At 45.2% G+C, this 18,079-nt stretch overlaps 1 protein-coding gene across 1 annotated transcript; it reads left to right on the plus strand.

The window, feature by feature from the left end:
• Nucleotides 1–12,602: 12,602 nt before the first annotated feature.
• LOC147468738 (histone H2A-like) lies at nucleotides 12,603–14,247 on the plus strand. Its single transcript, XM_086551875.1, has one exon. It carries the CDS (start codon nucleotides 13,481–13,483, stop codon nucleotides 13,850–13,852), a length of 372 nt encoding a protein of 123 aa, XP_086408001.1. The 5' UTR covers nucleotides 12,603–13,480; the 3' UTR covers nucleotides 13,853–14,247.
• The last annotated feature ends 3,832 nt before the right edge of the window (nucleotides 14,248–18,079 follow it).

The raw sequence follows: 18,079 nt of genomic DNA on the forward strand, positions 1-18,079 counted from the left end.
GAATATGAAGAGAGATGGATGGAAATGGAGAAAGTAGAGCGAGGGTGAGGAGGGAGGAGGAGGAGGAGTGGTGAGTGAGCAGCGGCTGTGGTGGCGAGGTGGGGGTGAGGGGGTGAGGGGGGGAGGGGGGAGAGGTGAGGTGAGGCCAGGCGGTGATTGATGGTTTGTGGGAACGAGGTGGTGTGGATGGTGCTGGATGGTGAGTGAGGCGTGAATGAAGGGAGTATGGTTGTGGGTGAGGAATGTAGGTGAGGTATGAACATAAGAAGCATAAATGAATGAAAGAACAGAAATAATAACGAAATGGCTTGAACATTACAAAATATAACATTATGCTGATCATTATAGCTTGATCAGAGCATGGTTTTGTGCAGCTCGGTTATGGTGTGGGTGGGAGACATCCCCCGATCGGTGCACGCGCGTGCATCACGTCGTGCGCCGACCTGGGGCCTCTCCCGCCCTTAAGGGCTGGCGGTACAAGGGTGCAACACGCGGTGGCGTGAGCGAAGCATTTTGGCACTGGGCGAAGATGGGTGGTGGAGCGTTCTCTCGCCTTCGCTCACTCGAGGTGGGCGGGGCGCGAGTCGCGGGCTGCCCACATTGCATAGAAAACGGTACAATTCTGAATGGTTCGTTCTATTGGGCTGCGTTTTCGTATCTTATCGTTTTTTCTCGCGGGTGAAACATCCTCCGATCAGCGCTCACTCGCGCGTGGGCGGGTGGGCGCGGGTCCGAGGCCTTTCCCCGCGAATGCAGCTTACATATTATAGAGTTACATGACACTTTACAAAATAATTAAATGGTAAATCACTGAACGAAAACATGAACGAAAGCATAAACGAAGAAACAGAACATTGCCGAGGGGGGAGCGTTCACCGGCCGGCGCTCGCTCTCGCGGGTCAGTGTGCTCCCTCCTCGGGACATCAACGGCGGGTGAAAAGCGGGTCAGGGGGATTTCCAAGGGCGAGCGGTAGTGTCCTGGGCCACCACGAGTGGTTGTTCTGTGTAGTCAAGTGTTTTTGGAATATGTCGTCGTAGTTTGTGTTTTCTAAGTGTTGTATGCGATCCCAGGCTCGCTTGCTGCGTGTGTGTATGCGTGTGTTAAGTGGCTCGATGTTATATGCTTCGTGGAGTGATTGTGCGGATATTCTGTACTGTGCTCTGTTTCGGTTTGATGTGTTGTTTATCCAGTATAGTGCTCTGTTCTGTATAGATTGCATCTTGGTTTTTTGGAATGTGGAGATTGCAATCAGTGGAATGGGCGTGTACTCGAGTATGGGTCTTACGATTGTTTTGTAGAGTCTGAGCTTTGTGTGGGGTGAGCAGGCATAAAACCTCCTCAGGCGTGTGAGAGTGGTGCGTGCTTGTTTCGTGCGGTGTTGTGCGTGCGTGAAAATGCCGTTTCTTTTGAAGTGTAAGCCTAACATGTTACCTGCTTGTGCGTATGGTATGTTTGTTCCGTTTAGTGTGATGAGTGGTGCGGTGCGTTGTGCGGCTGGTATGATGGTGAATTTGTTCGTGTTTGTTTGTATTTTCCATTTGTTTTCGTAAGTGTTGATAGTGTTGATGGCTGTTTGTGTGGCTGCTTTCATTATGTTTTTGGACTTGGAGGGGTGAGAGATGATTTGTGTGATGTCGTCTGCGTAGGCAATGTAGTTACTGAAGGGTGCTGGGTGTGGCATATCGGCGGTGTACAGGATATAGAGGGTTGGCGAGAGAACGCTCCCTTGTGGCACTCCACTTCTAAGGTGGATAGGGGGGCCGAGGAATGAACCAAGGCGGATGTTGGCAGTCCTGTGGTCCAGGAAGTTGCATAAGAGGCGTGTGAAGTGTTGAGGAAGTTGTAGTCGTGTTATTTTGTACTTGAGACCGTCATGCCAGACCTTATCAAAGGCCTTGGTGACGTCTCGTAGTATGATGTTGGTCTGGTGCTTGTTAGCGAGACTGAGCGCTATCTCCTCGTAAGCGAGAGCGATAGCGCTGTCAGTCCCCCTGTGAGGGCGAAAGCCATGTTGCCTACTGTTGTGTAGATTGTTGTTTTCAAGGTGAGCTTTAAGTCTGTATGAAAGAATCCTCTCAAACATCTTCCCGGGAGTTTCAAGCAAGGAAATAGGCCTGAAACTCGTGACCTCGTGAGGTGGCTTCCCTGGCTTGGGTATTAATACAAGTGAAGCTTGTTTAAACCTGTCAGGGAAATATCCTGTTGCCAAGCATGCATTGAAGATCTGGCGTAGTCTACTGAACATATTAGGAGGTAAGTGTTGCATGAGAAGTTTGTTTATGTTACTAGCTCCTGGTGTAGTGTTTTTGGAGCGTATGTGAGCGTATCTCATGTCTTCTGGTGTGATAGGGTGAGAGAGAGGGTTGTCTGGTGAGAGGTTGTCGAGTGTGACTGTTCGTGATGGGAGAATTAGGTGTTGCAGGTGTTGTAGTGTATTTGTGACCTCGGTCTCTGTGTCGGGGTCGAATGTTGCGTTCTCAGCAGGGGAGATTTGGAAGTTCTGTTGCCAGAACTCCCGGTGGACAGCCTCCATCCCCTCTGCTGTGTCTATCTTCTGTCTATTTGTGTTGTAGATGAATGTTGCAGTCTGTCTGTTCGATCCCATAAGTTTTCTGAATCTACTCCAGAAATCTTTGGGATCTTTCATGTTGTTGCATAGTTCTCGCGTGAGTGATTCCCAGTGTTGTTTATTCATGTAATTTGTTTCGTTGGTGAGTTGTATTTGAATTTCTCTGTATCGTGCGCGTAAGATAGTGTTCCATCCCTGTGTATCAGCAAGATCACGAAGATGTCTGTAGAGTATTTTCAGTGTTTTCAGGCGATGTGTTTCTCGGTAGTGTACGAGTGTTTTGAATGTTGTTTTGGGAATGTTCGCCGCGCGGGCAGTGTTTATGTCTGTGTACCACTGGTTGAGGTGGTCGTCTATGCTGTGAGTGAGGGTCCCCTCGAGATCGGGAGTGCGTGTGTGTATAAGTGCTTGTTTGTACCCTTCCCAGTTTGCGTGTTTTAAATTCTCTCGGGGAGGTGTAGGAACCATGATTGGATTTGTGGATAGTGTTAAGATCACGGGGAGGTGATCGCTGGATGTGGCATCGCCTGTTACTATGTGGTGATTTAGGTTTGCATGTGTGTTAGCGAAAACTAAGTCTGGAGTAGTGGCTGTGTTGTGTCGAATGAGTGTGGGTGAGTGAGGACCGAGGTGGATGAGTCTGCCGTCGGAGATGAGTGAGGCGAGGCCTCGTCCGACGGCATTGGTGTCTCTGTAACCGAAAAGTCTGTGGTGTGCGTTGAAATCTCCCATGATGTATGTTGGTTTTCTGTATCGCAGGAGCTGAAAGATATCTGGTTCGGAAAGATAGGGTCTTCGAGGAGGAATGTAGGTGGTGGCGAGGATGATAGGACCGTGAGGGGTGTCTATTTCTACTGCCATAAGTTCAGAGGAAAAGTTGTCAAGAAGTTTGTGTTTGATGTTTTGCTTTACAGCAATTGCTACGCCGTCATCTCTTCTGTCTGTTTTGTTTGATGTGTATGTGTTATAGGTGAAGATGCGAAGGGAATGAGGGTGCCTGAGAGAATGAGCGTTAATGAGGATGACGTCAGGGTCGAGTTGTCTGTAATGGTTTGTGAGTTCGTTTCTTCTGTTTGGTGTCCAGGTGAGTACGTTGTGATGAATGATTGTAAGTCTTGAGTGTAGTGAGGTGTAAGTGGAGTGTGATGCAGCCATAGTGTTAGGATGAGTTGGATGATTGATACCAGCCGTTGGGTAGCTGTTCGAGTTTATGTTGTTTTAATCTTTCGATCATGTCAGGGTGTAGGTGTATGTTTCCTGCGTGTACATGTTCTTTGATTTTCTGTTCGTGTATGTAGTTTTTATATGTGGGGTTTGTGTAGATCCACTTTATGGTGCCTCGTGTGATTTCGTGTGCAATCTGTTGTTTGTTTAGGTGTTTGTAGCGTCCTGGCTCCGCTGCGAACAGACGGATGCCGTATGTGTGTGGTTGGAGATCGTAACCATCCCGGTGGAGCTGGGCTGGGTCATCGATCTCCGAGTCTGTAGGAGCGTGTGTTTGTTTACGTGTGGCGAGTGTTGTTTTCGGTTTCACTGACAGCGTTTGTTGTTGTTGTTTTGGTGGAGCGTCAGCTTGCGTGATTGTTTGTTTTTGGGTGTTGGGTCGTGAGGGTGACTGAGTAGGTGTGTGAGTGGGCGTGTTTTGAGGTGTTGGAGTGGGTGTTGGGCGTAGTGTTGGGCGTGGTGCGATTGTGGGTTTTCTTTGTGGTGTTGTGAAGAGTTCTGTCTCTGGCTCGTCCTGAAGGCTGAGACATGGTTGTGGTGGTATTGTGCGTGGTTGAGTGCATGGTGGTGAGGCAGTGGATGTGGTGATGGTGGTTTCTGTGGTGGTGTTAGGTGAGTGTGGTGGAAGCACCTTGAAAATCCCCCATGACTCCCCGTTACCCAGGTCAAGTTGCGGCAGGTTGTTATCTTTAAATACTTTTTTTACATGGTGGCGAAAACCGAGGCCCGGCTCCATGATGTTCTGGAGGTGGGCGTGGATGATAGCAGTCATGACACCTACAGACAGGTTGTCAGGTAGTTTTAGGATGATGCTTGGTTCTTTTTTCTCCTTCTCCTTCTCCTCCTTTATCTCCTTCATTAGTGGTTTTAACCAAGCATTCTGGGTGGCAGCAATAGTTTGTTTGGCCGTTTGTTCTGCCACTTTTTTTATCGGGATTTCTATTTTCTCCTCCTCCTTCTTATTCACCTCTTCTCTGGTCTTTTTCATTGCCTCTTTCCTCATGAGGCAGGAGTTCGCAAAGGTGCGGTGTCCCTCCCCACAATTCAGGCATCTTTTGGTCTCTGACTTACACTCTCTGTAAGTGTGGTTATTAGCTCCACATTCGGAGCACAGACGAAGCCTCGTTTCTTTGTCTGGGCACTTAGTCTTGTAGTGTCCATACTTATAACAGTGCATGCATTGCACTATGTTCGTGAACCTCTCAGGTTCAATTTGTCTGGGGCTAATGTAGATATTAAAGAGGTACAGCCCTTTCTCTTGTACCTGTGCTGCCGTCTTATGGTCCGAGAATTGAATCTTCATCATGTATCTATTCTTCATGATGAAGATGTGCTCAGCTTTAATGTTGGGAAGAGTTCTCTCCAACTCCTCCTGAATGGCATTGGGGGTTTCCTTCACTAGCTCTCTGTCGAGCTGTTTAAAGACCAGGGTTAATTTGGCCTTTAACTCTGGAGGCATGACAGCCTCGAAACCCTTCGTTTTCATGAGATTTGCCGAGTGTTCTGTAAAGAGCCTTTCGGCGTTGCTCTCATCTTGACTGATGATAACATAGTGGTCCTGGGCGGTGATGACTCGGAGAGTCCTCACCTCGGCATCGAATAGTGCCTGCAACAGGGCTTCCCTCCTAGCAGGAGAGGGGCGCCCGTTGGCTGGACGAACCTTTATCCTCATGGCGACATGAGGATAGAGGCCAGGGTGGTAATTATGACCTACTCCACTGTTGCAAGGGGGTGCCAGGAATTGCAAACTCGTCCTTTCCAAAGGGGAAGTGCGAGTGTTCCTGTCGGATCAGTGGGGACCCTTTGCAGGGGCCTAACCCTATCCCTACTCACTATAGACGTGCAGGTTTATGGAGACCTGCGATTCCCTATTTCCTATTCCTGCAACCCGACCCACTCTGAGGAAGTGCCGGCGGAGTACTCCGGTACCTCGAGAGTCTTGGGGCTTTGTACGTGGTACCGCTCCCTGGTCCCAAACTGCTACAAGGGGACTGGGGCTGCAGCCCTCCCCCAGGCGAATACCAGACCCCACAGGGGGAATCTCGTAGGCCCAGGGAGAGTACAGGAAGTAATAGGAAATGCAGAGGGAGTAAAAGAGATCAAAAGAGAGCGTGATTACTGGACTCTGAATAAGGGTGATTATCGCCGAAGCTACACCGGTATTCAGGGTCTGTCTATCAAGCAATGATCTGGCAATCAATCACACAAGGGGCAATTTGATAGATCAGTCTGGTCAAGGTCGCGGCTAACCACGGTGGCTTGACGGAACCGTCTATCAACTCGCTGGTCAATTGCAATCAACGTTAGCAGGGCTGACGAGGCGTGCAGTAGCTTGATCACTCAATGGCTGGGAGATAGATACCTTGCAGTTAACAATATACCAAGTATAAATACTGAGCAGATTGGAAAAGCAAGGAAAACTATCTGGCAGGATTGGGTGATGGCTAACTTTGACCATGTGAGTAAACACCGATAAGGATTTTTCCTTTTATGGGCCGACACGGGCGCCAGCCTCAGGTGAGTGAGCCCCAGCTAGTGGCTCAACGGGCGTGGGAACCGTTGCCATCTAACGCTATCGGTAAGTTTCAACGGTGGGCGCCTATAAATAGGTAAGCTCTGGTTTTGGCTTGCAAGGCCTACGCCACCTATGCTCTTATTAAATTAACTTAATAAGCACTTAGATAAGCTAAAGTGTCATTGAGCAACCCTGGTCTACCGGGGCCTCAATCGCGCCGCAGCCCTAATTGCTAATTAATTAATTTATTAAAGTAACTTTTAAAGTAAATTACCCGAACTTTTTCGGATTTTTTTGCTTGTTTGCCTCCGCCCTCAGCGGTTTCTTGCACGCATACTGACCGGTGGCACAGGAATATTACACCCCTCCTCAGACCCGCAGCACTCTCTATCTCAGGGTAGCCCTTGGCTACGACCCCTGAATAGGGAGGCCCAGCAGTCTGAGGTGACATTTGGGTGTGCTTTTTCTCTCTCTGAAATCTCTCCTTTTTCCTGTGGCTCTCTGGACCTACATAAACTCCCTGGGGTTTTTGTATTCGTCTGGGGAGTGCGCCCTTACCTACTGCCCCTTTGAAGCAAGGATTGGCAACAAGGGAGGTACTCAACACAAAGCTCCAATCCCCTAAGGGCGCTGGAGAACGCAACCAGCCTGCCTCTAAGGGGGGTCGAGAGTAAGCCCTCGTAAATTAAAGAGCAACCCCTAAACCATCATCTAGACATTTTCTATCTTTCTCTCTCCCTGAACTCCTCCATTTTCTATCTTATCATCTCACCTGTCACCATCAATCACCCCATCCCACCCCCTCACCCCACCCCATCCACCATCTCATTCATTCTTTGCCAGCCATATGACTTGACATCATGGTCAAAATTAAAATCAATGTCACTGGTGGTCCTTCACCGAGACGAAGAGAGTTGCTAGCCCAGACTCTATTCGACCTTGAGGTCCGAGCACTTCGGTACTTCTCCACCCATGATGGGTACCTAGCTATAATTGAAGATGCCTCTCAAGCAGAAAAGCTCTTCTCGACCAATTCTCTGACGACCCTGACCAAACATGGATTCACACCCATCTTACCACTCGACATGAGAGCCAAACTCACTCTGGTTTTCAAAAAACTGGACCGTCAAGTGGTAAGCGAGAACGAGAAAGAGATTTCTGATGAGATCATGGCCTCTGCTCCATACGCCAAAGTAGAACATGTGTTCATAATGAAGACAAAATACATAGTTAAAGCCAGGTTCTCTGACCATGCATCAGCTAACAAAATCAAAGAAAATGGTCTTTACCTCTTTAAACTGTTCGTGGCCCCCTGGCAAATAGAATTTGAGAGGTATACACCTCTCAGTCAATGCATGAATTGCTATGCGTACGGCCACACCAAGAACAAGTGCAAAGAGGAGACAAAGACCTTGTGCTCGGAATGTGGCTCCAAAACGCACACCTACAGGGAGTGCACCAGTAACCATAAAAAGTGTCTAAACTGTGGAGGGGAACACCGCACCTTCGCCAACAGCTGTCCGACGAGGAAGCAGGCCCTTAAGGACTCTTCCGAATATGAAAAAGAAAAAATAAAAGAAATAGAGGCGAAGCCTATCAAGGCAGTCGCACAAGAGACCGCAATCGAGACAGTCCAGGCGACGACCAATGCATGGAAGCCCCTCCTAAATCAGGTTAGACAGGACATTAAAGCTCAGTCCATTCCAAAGGCACAGCCAACCATTCACCTCGCCCTCCCTAATGACCTATCCAAGAACGTAATGATTATCCTTCTACATGCGCACCTGCAAAACCTCATCCACCCAGAGAAGGGTTTCAGGCAACATGCCAGAGAGGCTCTGGCCTTAAACAACCTCCCCGACCTCGATTTAGGGGACGGGGATTCTTGGGGTATTTTGAAGGTGGTGGAACCCCCTCCCACAGTTCCCACCGTCCCCACCTCCTCCCCCCCTGCAAGACCACCAACTTGCGATGCAACCTCACAGGCAACACTCATACACAGACCGCCTCCAGTGAGCAATCCTGCCAACCCCATGCAAGCGCCAACAGACCCTACACCTGCAGAGTCTGTTAAGCCAAAGCATGGCCCCAAACCCAAGAGGGAAACCTCCAGGGACAGACACCTCGCTTCCACGAAACCCCAGCCATCATTAGACCCTATGGCACCTGAGGGCGCATACATAGGGAAGGACGGGCGTGAAAGGCTGATCGATGGCACGGTCAGAGATCCCGACTATTACGGCATACGACTTTTTGCTAAGGACCCTGACAAGTATCAGTTCTCGACCCGAGCTGAGATCGGGCGAGAAATTTTAAGAAATCGAGTAAAATGGGTATTTACGAACACAAATTACAACAATATGGTCGCAATAGACAAACTGCATAGACACCTCACAGAAGGAAACCTCGCATTCGACTACACCTACATGGAAAAACGTGACAGCTTAGACAACATCAACAGCGCTTGCTGTATCACAGACAAGAAAACAATACATCATTGATACTACAACTAACATAACGCAGTCACTCACTGTTATACAACACAATGTATTACACTGGACAACACGAAAACGCGAACTTTGTAACACATACAGACAGCACGACCCACACATCATACTTATAAACAGCCATGGTCTCAAAGATACAGAACCACTCAAAATCTTCACCTACTCAGTCTATTCTTCCAACATCTCACAGGAAAGAAATGACGGCGTAGCAATTGCGATCAAATCAAACATCACCCACAAAATCATTAATAATTTCGTCTCTGACATGTTGGCAGTCGAAATTAACACCCCCCAAGGACCCATCATACTTGCAACACTATACATTCCACCACGAAGACCATACATTCCAGAACCTGACATCATGCAGCTCCTGAGGCACAACAAACCAATATACTTCATGGGAGACTTTAACGCCAACCACGCACTCTTTGGGTACAACCACACAAACACTGTGGGAAGAGGCCTTGCCTCGTACATACAACGCGGCAGACTCACACACCTCGGTCCACACTCTCCAACATTCCTCACACGCAACACAGCAACAACACCCGACATAGTTCTCGCGAACCACACAGCACATCTACACTACCACATCAAAACAGGCGATGTCACATCCAGCGACCATCTCCCGGTCATTCTAACACTCTCTACAAACCCCATCATGATCCCTACACAACCCCGAGAGTCTTTAAAACATGCAAACTGGGAGGCATTCAAACAAGCACTCGAAAACACGCCAACAGTCGATCTCGAGGGGCAACCCACACACACAATAAACACCCACCTTGAACAGTGGTACACAGACATACAGACGGCCCGACGGGCCAACATACCCAGAACAACATACAAAACAATCCCCCACTACAGAGACACACCTCGCCTTAGATTGCTTAAAATACAATACAATCACCTACACCAGCTAACAACAACACGGGGCTGGGACGCACCACTACGCACACGATACAAAGAAATACAAACACAAATCACCCACGAAGTTAAAGTAATGAACAAACATCACTGGAACACACTCGCGAACAAACTATGTCACTACTCAAAAGATCCCAAGAATTTTTGGAGGACCTTCAAAAATCTCATGGGATCGAACAAACAGACTACGACATTCTTATACAACGCAAATCGACAGAAGGTGGACTCGGTGGAGGAGATGGAGCAACTCCACAGGGAGTTCTGGCAACAGAACTTCCAAATCTCCCCCGCCGAGAACGCCCGATTCGATAACACCACAGAAACCGAGGTAACACACTACCTGCAACACCATCAACACCAAATTCTCCCAGAGAACATCATCAGACTAAACAATCTCACAGAGGACGGTCCCCTCTCCACTCCTATCACAACAGAAGAAATAATTAACACCATAAAACACACCAAAAACACAACACCAGGAGCAAGCACCATAAACAAAACCATCATTCAAAACCTACCACCCAATATGATCGAAAACCTACGCCGAATTTTCAATGCGTCACTGGCAACAGGATACTTCCCCGAGAAGTTCAAACATGCGATAATCACCCTTATTGCAAAGCCGGGGAAGTCTTTACACGAGGTGGGGAATTACCGCCCCATCTCGCTCTTAGAAGTTCCAGGCAAATTGCTCGAGCGAGTCATAACACGCAGACTCATCACACACCTTGAAAACAACAACAAACAAAACAGTAGGCAATACGGCTTTCGGCCTCACAGGGGGACCGAGAGCGCTATCGCCCTCGCTTACGAGGAGATCGCTCTCGGCCTCGCTAACAAGCACCAGAATAACATCATACTGCGAGACGTCAGCAAGGCCTTTGATAAGGTCTGGCATGATGGTCTCAAATACAAGTTAACACAACTACAACTCCCTACACATCTAACACGACTCCTCTGCAATTTCCTGGACGAAAGGACTGCCACAATTCGCCTGGGTTCACACCTGGGCACCCCTATCCACCTGAGAAGTGGAGTACCACAGGGAAGCGTAATCTCGCCAACCCTCTATATCCTGTTTACTGCCGATTTACCTCCGCCCACACCATACAGTAACTATATTTCCTATGCAGACGATATCACGCAGATAATCTCACACCCCTCTAAATCACAACAATTCATGAAACGAACAACAGAACGAGCTATTCACAACATCAACACCTTTGAGCATCAATGGAAAATACAGACGAACATAAACAAGTTTAAGATTATACCCATAGCACGTAGAAACCCACAACCAATCACCATCGACAACGCGCACATGCCATACACCGACAGAGGAAACATTCTCGGCCTACACTTTACAAGCACTGGACTCACTACACACATAAACCAACGCATCTCACAAGCAAAAACAACACTAACTAAACTCCGACGGTTCTCATGCTGTTCATCACGAACAAAACTCAGACTATACAAAACAACTGTCAGACCCATCCTCGAATACACACCTATCCCGCTGATTGCCATATCACACTCCAACAAAATAAAGATGCAATCAGTCCAGAACAAAGCACTCAGATGGATACACGGCGCAACATATACAGATCGACTTTCCTCAGAAACACTACATGCAACATACAGCATAGAACCGTTAAATACACGTATTCACAGACGAGGCAGGAACACCTGGGAACGATTACGCGAACAGGAAGACGAACAATATAACAACATCATCGAAAAACACACAAACACACAAACGAACCACCTATGGTGGCCCAGGTCACTAACATGCATCGAAAACGAAACACCACCACCAATCTTCGCAGCCACACGACACTAATATTGCGACCATATCCCATTTCCATGTTTTACGTTCGTAGATAAGGCTATATAAAAAAAACAAACAAAAAAAAAAACAAATAATAAAAAACAGAAGTCACCCTCAGAATCCCCAAAGGATCGTCTATTTCTTACCACACTACAGATAAAAAGCTTAAGACAACAAAAGCTTCGCCTCTGTAAACCAGCTGCAGCCATAGCTGGTAACACCTGTAGTGTGGTAAGAACTAGCCAATCACGGGGGAGAGAGGGCTGGCCACTCTGACGTCACTCAAAGGTAAACTACGACCTCGCTGATCGCACGATTAGTCACCTGGTCCGCCTCGGCCCGCCAGGTGGTCGTGCGATAAGGGAGGACGTATCGCACACGGAGTGGTTTCAGGGACGGAACATCTTACAAACTTACCTCGGACCTTAACTCGATTGCTCGTGATTATGCAAGTACATTCATGCACTTGCATAAGGCGGGCACGCGAGTTAAAGAACGGGTAGGATGGAGATGCGTCTACGGAAAAAGGGAGAAAAAAAAAAAAAAAAAAAAAAAAAAAAAAACAAAAAAAAAAAAAAAAAAAAAAAAAAAAAAAAAAAAAAAAAAAGCCTTTAGTTCCTTTTGTTTATTTCGATTTATTTTGATTCGTTCAACCACCCTGTTCTTACCACATTTTGTTTCGTTACTTTGTTCCTTTTCGTTATTTAACCCCATGCAGCCCCCTAATATTGCACTATGCATTCGCAACACCAAGCACTGACCAAGCACTGTAATGCAATATGAATGCACCCTCATAGCTGCACTGCACTGTAACAGCTGCACCATTGTATATGAATCATGCAACAATAATCATGCAACATTGACAGTCTTCCATAGTTGCCTGCCTGCTTGCTTGCTTGCTTTTTCGGCTTGCTTGCTTGCTTGCTTTTTTTTTTTTTTTTTTTTTTTTTTTTTTTTTTGTTTTTTTTTTTTTTTTTTTTTGCTTGCTTGCTTGCTTGCTTGCCTTTTCGGCTTGCTTGCTTGCTTGCTTTTTTTTTTTTTTTTTTTTTTTTTTTTTTTTTTTTTTTTTTTTTTTTTTTTTTTTTTTTTTCCGGCTTGCTTGCTTGCAACTAAAAACTGTCAATCCTGCACTTGCACTATGTATCACCATTGCTATCACCCTTTTATTATTTTTATTATTCTGATTTAATACGTAATCTATGTTCGTACCCTCCAACTTTGAACAGTCAGACCCAGTTGTCACAGAATTAAACCGCCCCCACCAGATGAATGAACCATGAACCTTTTACTCGATTTCTCTTTTGTATATATTTACTCACCTATGTTTCATCTCCTCGCCACATCATCACCAGGTTGCTCTTTTTGCCTCTATCTAGCCACTCCCTCTTCTTCAGCCATTTGTTTTTGATTTCGTTATGTTCCGTTTTGTTTCGTTCTTGTTTTAAAGTTCTTATTTTAAGTTAAGTGTTCAACCTAATTTTAGCTTCTGCTCCATCTTATGTTTTAGACTTAGTTTAACCTTTTCGTTCAATAACTTTAATTTGTCAATAGCCCTCAGCTATAATTAGCCTTCAGCTATTTATTTATTCTATTTAGCCTTCAGCTTTACTCACCTGGCCACAAGGTCACAGGTGCCCCAGTCTCCCTCACGATCGGCTCAGCTTCCCAGGCTCTCAGCCACAGAAAACGGGACCCCTTTCCCCCCCCCTCACCACCCCCCACGCTCAGGCATGAATGAAAAAGACCCCAACAAGCAGGTGGCCTCGCCCCACCTCTTTAACCTCTCTTACTAGTTTCACTTTCCCACTTATCTTCGCGCTATTTATCCTTTTTTCACCTTCTTTTCTTATTTAATTTGGAAAAATTTGGCTTGCAAGGTTTTTGAGATACCTATAAAGCAAGCATCATGTCAGGTCGTGGAAAGGGTGGTAAGGTCAAGGGCAAGTCAAAGTCCCGCTCGAGCAGGGCCGGCCTTCAGTTTCCTGTAGGTAGGATTCACCGCCTTCTGCGTAAGGGAAACTACGCTGAACGTGTCGGAGCAGGTGCCCCTGTGTACCTGGCTGCCGTCATGGAATACCTGGCTGCTGAGGTTCTCGAGCTGGCAGGTAACGCCGCCCGTGACAACAAGAAGACCCGTATCATCCCCCGTCACTTGCAGCTGGCCATCCGTAACGACGAGGAACTCAACAAGCTCCTCTCTGGTGTGACCATTGCCCAGGGTGGTGTCCTGCCTAACATCCAGGCTGTGCTCCTCCCCAAGAAGACTGAGAAGAAATAAATCTTTCTCTCAGTTGCCTCTTTTCAACAACATCGGCTCCTTTCGGAGCCACAAAATCTCCCTAGAGATGTAATTGACTACTCAACTCTATCAATCCCAAACTAATAAACTACCTACTTAACCTCAACCTCAAACCCCAAGCCCAAATGCATAGATTGCAATATCAATGTCATATTCTTCAATAACATTGTCATCATACTCAACTTCTCAACAACCAACAAAACAACTCACCAATGCCCCCACACCATACTAAATGCCAATCAACTAATTTACTTATCACCCACCCAAAATCAATTTAAAATTCCAAAAATTAGTGTTCATAAAGAGTGAGAAAGAGAGAGAGAGAGAATCAAAGCGAAAGAAAACATGAGAGAGAGAGAGAGAGAATCAATGCGAAATAGAGAGAGAGGGAAAGAAGAAGGAGAGAGAGAAAGAATCAAAGCGAAAGAAAACATAGAGAGAGAGAGAGAGAGAGAGAGAGAGAGAGAGAGAGAGAGAGAGGGAAAGAAGAAGGAGAGAGAGAGAATCAATGCGAAATAGAGAGAGAGGGAAAGAAGAAGGAGAGAGAGAGAATCAATGCGAAATAGAGAGAGAGGGAAAGAAGAAGGAGAGAGAGAGAATCAATGCGAAATAGAGAGAGGGAAAGAAGAAGGACAGAGATAGATAATCAATGCGAAATAGAGAGAGAGAGGGGAAGAAGAAGAAGAAGAGAGATAGAAGGAAGGAGAGAGGGAAAGAAGAAGAAGAAGAAGAAGGAGAGAGGGAAAGAAGAAGAAGAAGAAGGAGAGAGGGAAAGAAGAAGAAGAAAAAGAAGGAGAGAGGGAAAGAAGAAGAAGAAGGAGAGAGGGAAAGAAGAAGAAGAAGAAGGAGAGAGGGAAAGAAGAAGAAGAAGGAGAGAGGGAAAGAAGAAGAAGGAGAGAGGGAAAGAAGAAGAAGAAGAAGAAGAAGGAGAGAGGGAAAGAAGAAGAAGAAGAAGGAGAGAGGGAAAGAAGAAGAAGAAGAAGAAGAAGGAGAGAGGGAAAGAAGAAGAAAAAGAAGGAGAGAGGGAAAGAAGAAGAAGAAGAAGGAGAGAGGGAAAGAAGAAGAAGAAGAAGAGAGGGAAAGAAGAAGAAGAAGAAGGAGAGAGGGAAAGAAGAAGAAGAAGAAGGAGAGAGGGAAAGAAGAAGAAGAAGAAGGAGAGAGGGAAAAAAGAAGAAGAAGAAGAAGGAGAGTGGGAAAGAAGAAGAAGAAGAAGGAGAGAGGGAAAGAAGAAGAAGAAGAAGAAGAAGGAGAGAGGGAAAGAAGAAGAAGAAGAAGAAGGAGAGAGGGAAAGAAGAAGAAAAAGAAGAGAGAGAATCAGAGCGAAACAAAGCATAAAAAGAGAGGCAGAGAGAGAGGAAAAGGAGAGAGAGAGAATCAAAGCGAAACAAAACATAAAAAGAGAGAAGGAAAGAAGAAGAAGAAGAGGGAAAGAGGAAGTAGAAGAAGAAGAGGGAGAGTCAGAGCGAAACAAAGCATAAAGAGAAAGAGGCAGAGAGAGAGGAAAAGAAGGAGAGAGAGAGAGAGAGAGAGAGAGAAAGAGAGAGAGAGAGAGAGAGAGAGAGAGAGAGAGAGAGAGCATAAGATCAAATCAAGAAAATACATAGTATACATAAATAAAAGGGCGGGGGCATAGACAGAAAAAAAGTAAAACGCGAAACCACAAAAAGAAGAAACAATAGTAAACCGTACAAGTGATAGCAGAAAGAGAAACTATAAAAGAAACAAAATAAAACGATAGAACAACAAACAAAGAAGACAAGACACGAAAAAAAAAACGAAAGACCACCAAGAAATAGAGACGAAAGAGAAAAGAAGGAAGGAAAAGAACACGAGAGGGAAGAAGAAGAAGAAGAAGAAGAAAAAAAAAACAGGGGAAAGAAAGAAAATCGGAGGAAAAAAGAAGGAAACCAAAAAGTAAGAGAATCAAAGAAAAAAAAAGAAAAAAAGAAGAGAACCATAAACACAAGAAAAAAAAAGAAAAAGAAAAAAAGAAGAGAAACAACATCAACTTAATAGACATGATAAATAACGAGCAATAAAAAAAGGAAAAGAGATCAAATCAAAAGAACAAAACAAAACAAGGAAAAAGACTGAAAGAAAGAAAGAAAGAAACACGATCACACACTAAATGCAAAAAAAAAAAAAATAATAAAAAAAATAAAAAAAAAATAAATGATTAGAAATAAATAAATGAATAAAATAAATGCGAACACCAAGGAGAAGGGACAAAGGAAGAACAAGAAAAAGAAGAAGAAATAAAGGAAGACGAAGGGGTAGAGGAAAAGACAAAGAAAGAGGAAAAAGAATAAGAGCAAGCAATCAAGGAATCATTAACACAGTAACGAAAAAAGGTACAATTCATCAGTCAAATGAAACATTGTCGATGTTGAAAATAGAATAAGCGGGAGGAAAGAAAATGAGTGACAATAAAGCGAGAGCGGGGGATGGAGGGCGGACGAGAGGGAGGGAGAGGAACAAGATAAAAATTGAACGAATAAGAAAAAGGAGGAGGAGGAGGAGGAGGAGGATGAAGAGGAAGAGAAAGAAGAAAAAGAAGAGTAGGAGGAAGAAGAAGAAGAAAAAGAAGAGGAAGAGGAAGAAAAAGAAGAAGAAGAGGAGGAGGAAGAGATGGAGGAATATGATAATAGAAAGAACAGAAAAATGATGAGAACAAGAGGGATGGTGATGGCGAGGATAAGGATGAGGATGAGAATGAAAAGAAAGGGCGAGTAAAAGTAAACGAATATGAACAGTCAGCATAATTAAGCAAACGAACTATACCTTAAATGATCAAACTCTGTATACGAAATAAACACAAAGCAATATGTACGCCCTCTTGTACGCCACGAAAAAGAGTTGAGTATTTGTTAAAAAGCTCTCTGAGAGAGAGAGAATCAAGGCTAAAAAGAGAGAGAGGGAAAGAAGAAGAAGGAGGGAGAGGGAGAGGGAGAGGGAGAGGGAGAGGGAGAGGGAGAGGGAGAGAGAGAGAGAGAGAGAGAGAGAGAGAGAGAGAGAGAGAGAGAGAGAGAGAGAGAGAGAGAGAGAGAGAGAATCAAAGCGAAAGAAAACATAAAGAAAGAGAGAGAGAGCGAGAAAGGGAAAGAAGAAGAAGAGAGATAGAAAGAAGGAGTGAGAGAGAATCAAAGCGAAAGAAAACTTAAAGGAGAGAGAGAGAATCGATGCGAATTTGAGATAGAGGGAAAGAAGGAGAGAGAGAGAGAGAGAGAGAGAGTGAGAGTGAGTGAGAGTGAGAGAGAGAGAGAATCAAAGCGAAAGAAAACATAAAGAAAGAGAGAGCGAGAAAGGGAAAGAAGAAGAAGAGAAATAGAAAGAAGGAGAGAGAGAGAATCAAAGTAAAAGAAAATATAAAGAAAGAAAGAAAGAGAGAGAGAATCAATGTGAAATAGAGAGAGAGGGAAAGAAGAAGAAGGAGAGAGAGAGAGAGAGAGAGAAGGAAAGAAGAAGAAGAAGAAGAGTGATGGAAAGAAGGAGAGAGAGAGAGTCAAAGCGAAAGAAAACTTAAAAGAGAGAGAGAAAATCAATGCGAATTTGAGAGAAGAAGAGAGAAAGAAAGAGAAAGAGAAAAGGAGAGAGAGAGAGAGAAGAGAGATAGAGAGAGGGGGGAAAAAAGAAGAGAAGAAGAAGAAGAAGAAAAAGAAGAAGAAGAACAAGAAGAAGAAACAGAAGAACAAGAAGAAGAACAAGAAGAAGAAGAAACAGAAGAACAAGAAGAAGAAGAAGAGAGAGAAGCAATGCGAAAGAAAGCATAAAGAAAGAGAGAGAGAGAGAGAAAGGGAAAGAAGAAGAAGAGAGAGAGAAAGAGAGAGAGAGAGAGAGAGAGAGAGAGAGAGAGAGAGAATCAAAGCGAAAGAAAACATAAAGAAAGAAAGAAAGAGAGAATCAATGTGAAATAGAGAGAGAGGGAAAGAAGAAGAAGAAGAAAGACGAGATAAACATAAAAGAGAGAAAGAGAGAGAGAGAGAGAGAGAGGAGAGAGAGAGAGGAGAGAGAGAGAGAGAGAGAGAGAGAGAGGAGAGAAGAGAGAGAGGAGAGAGAGAGAGAGAGAATCAAGCGAAACAAAAAAAAAAAGAGAGAAGATGGGAAAAGAAGGAGAAGAAGAAGGACGGGAAGAGGGAGGAAGAGGAGGAAGAGAGGAAGAGAAGAAGGAGGAAGAGAAGGAAGAGGAGAAGGATGGGAGGGGAAAGA

This window comes from Penaeus japonicus, unplaced genomic scaffold (assembly GCF_977035675.1).
Source record: "Penaeus japonicus unplaced genomic scaffold, GWHDUDI00000001_assembly GWHDUDI00000026, whole genome shotgun sequence".
NCBI classification, from domain to species: Eukaryota; Metazoa; Arthropoda; class Malacostraca; order Decapoda; family Penaeidae; genus Penaeus; species Penaeus japonicus.

Coding starts and splice junctions, on each gene's coding strand:
- LOC147468738 (XM_086551875.1), top strand. CDS start 13,481: ATGTCAGGTCGTGGAAAGGGTGGTAAGGTCAAGGGCAAGTCAAAGTCC.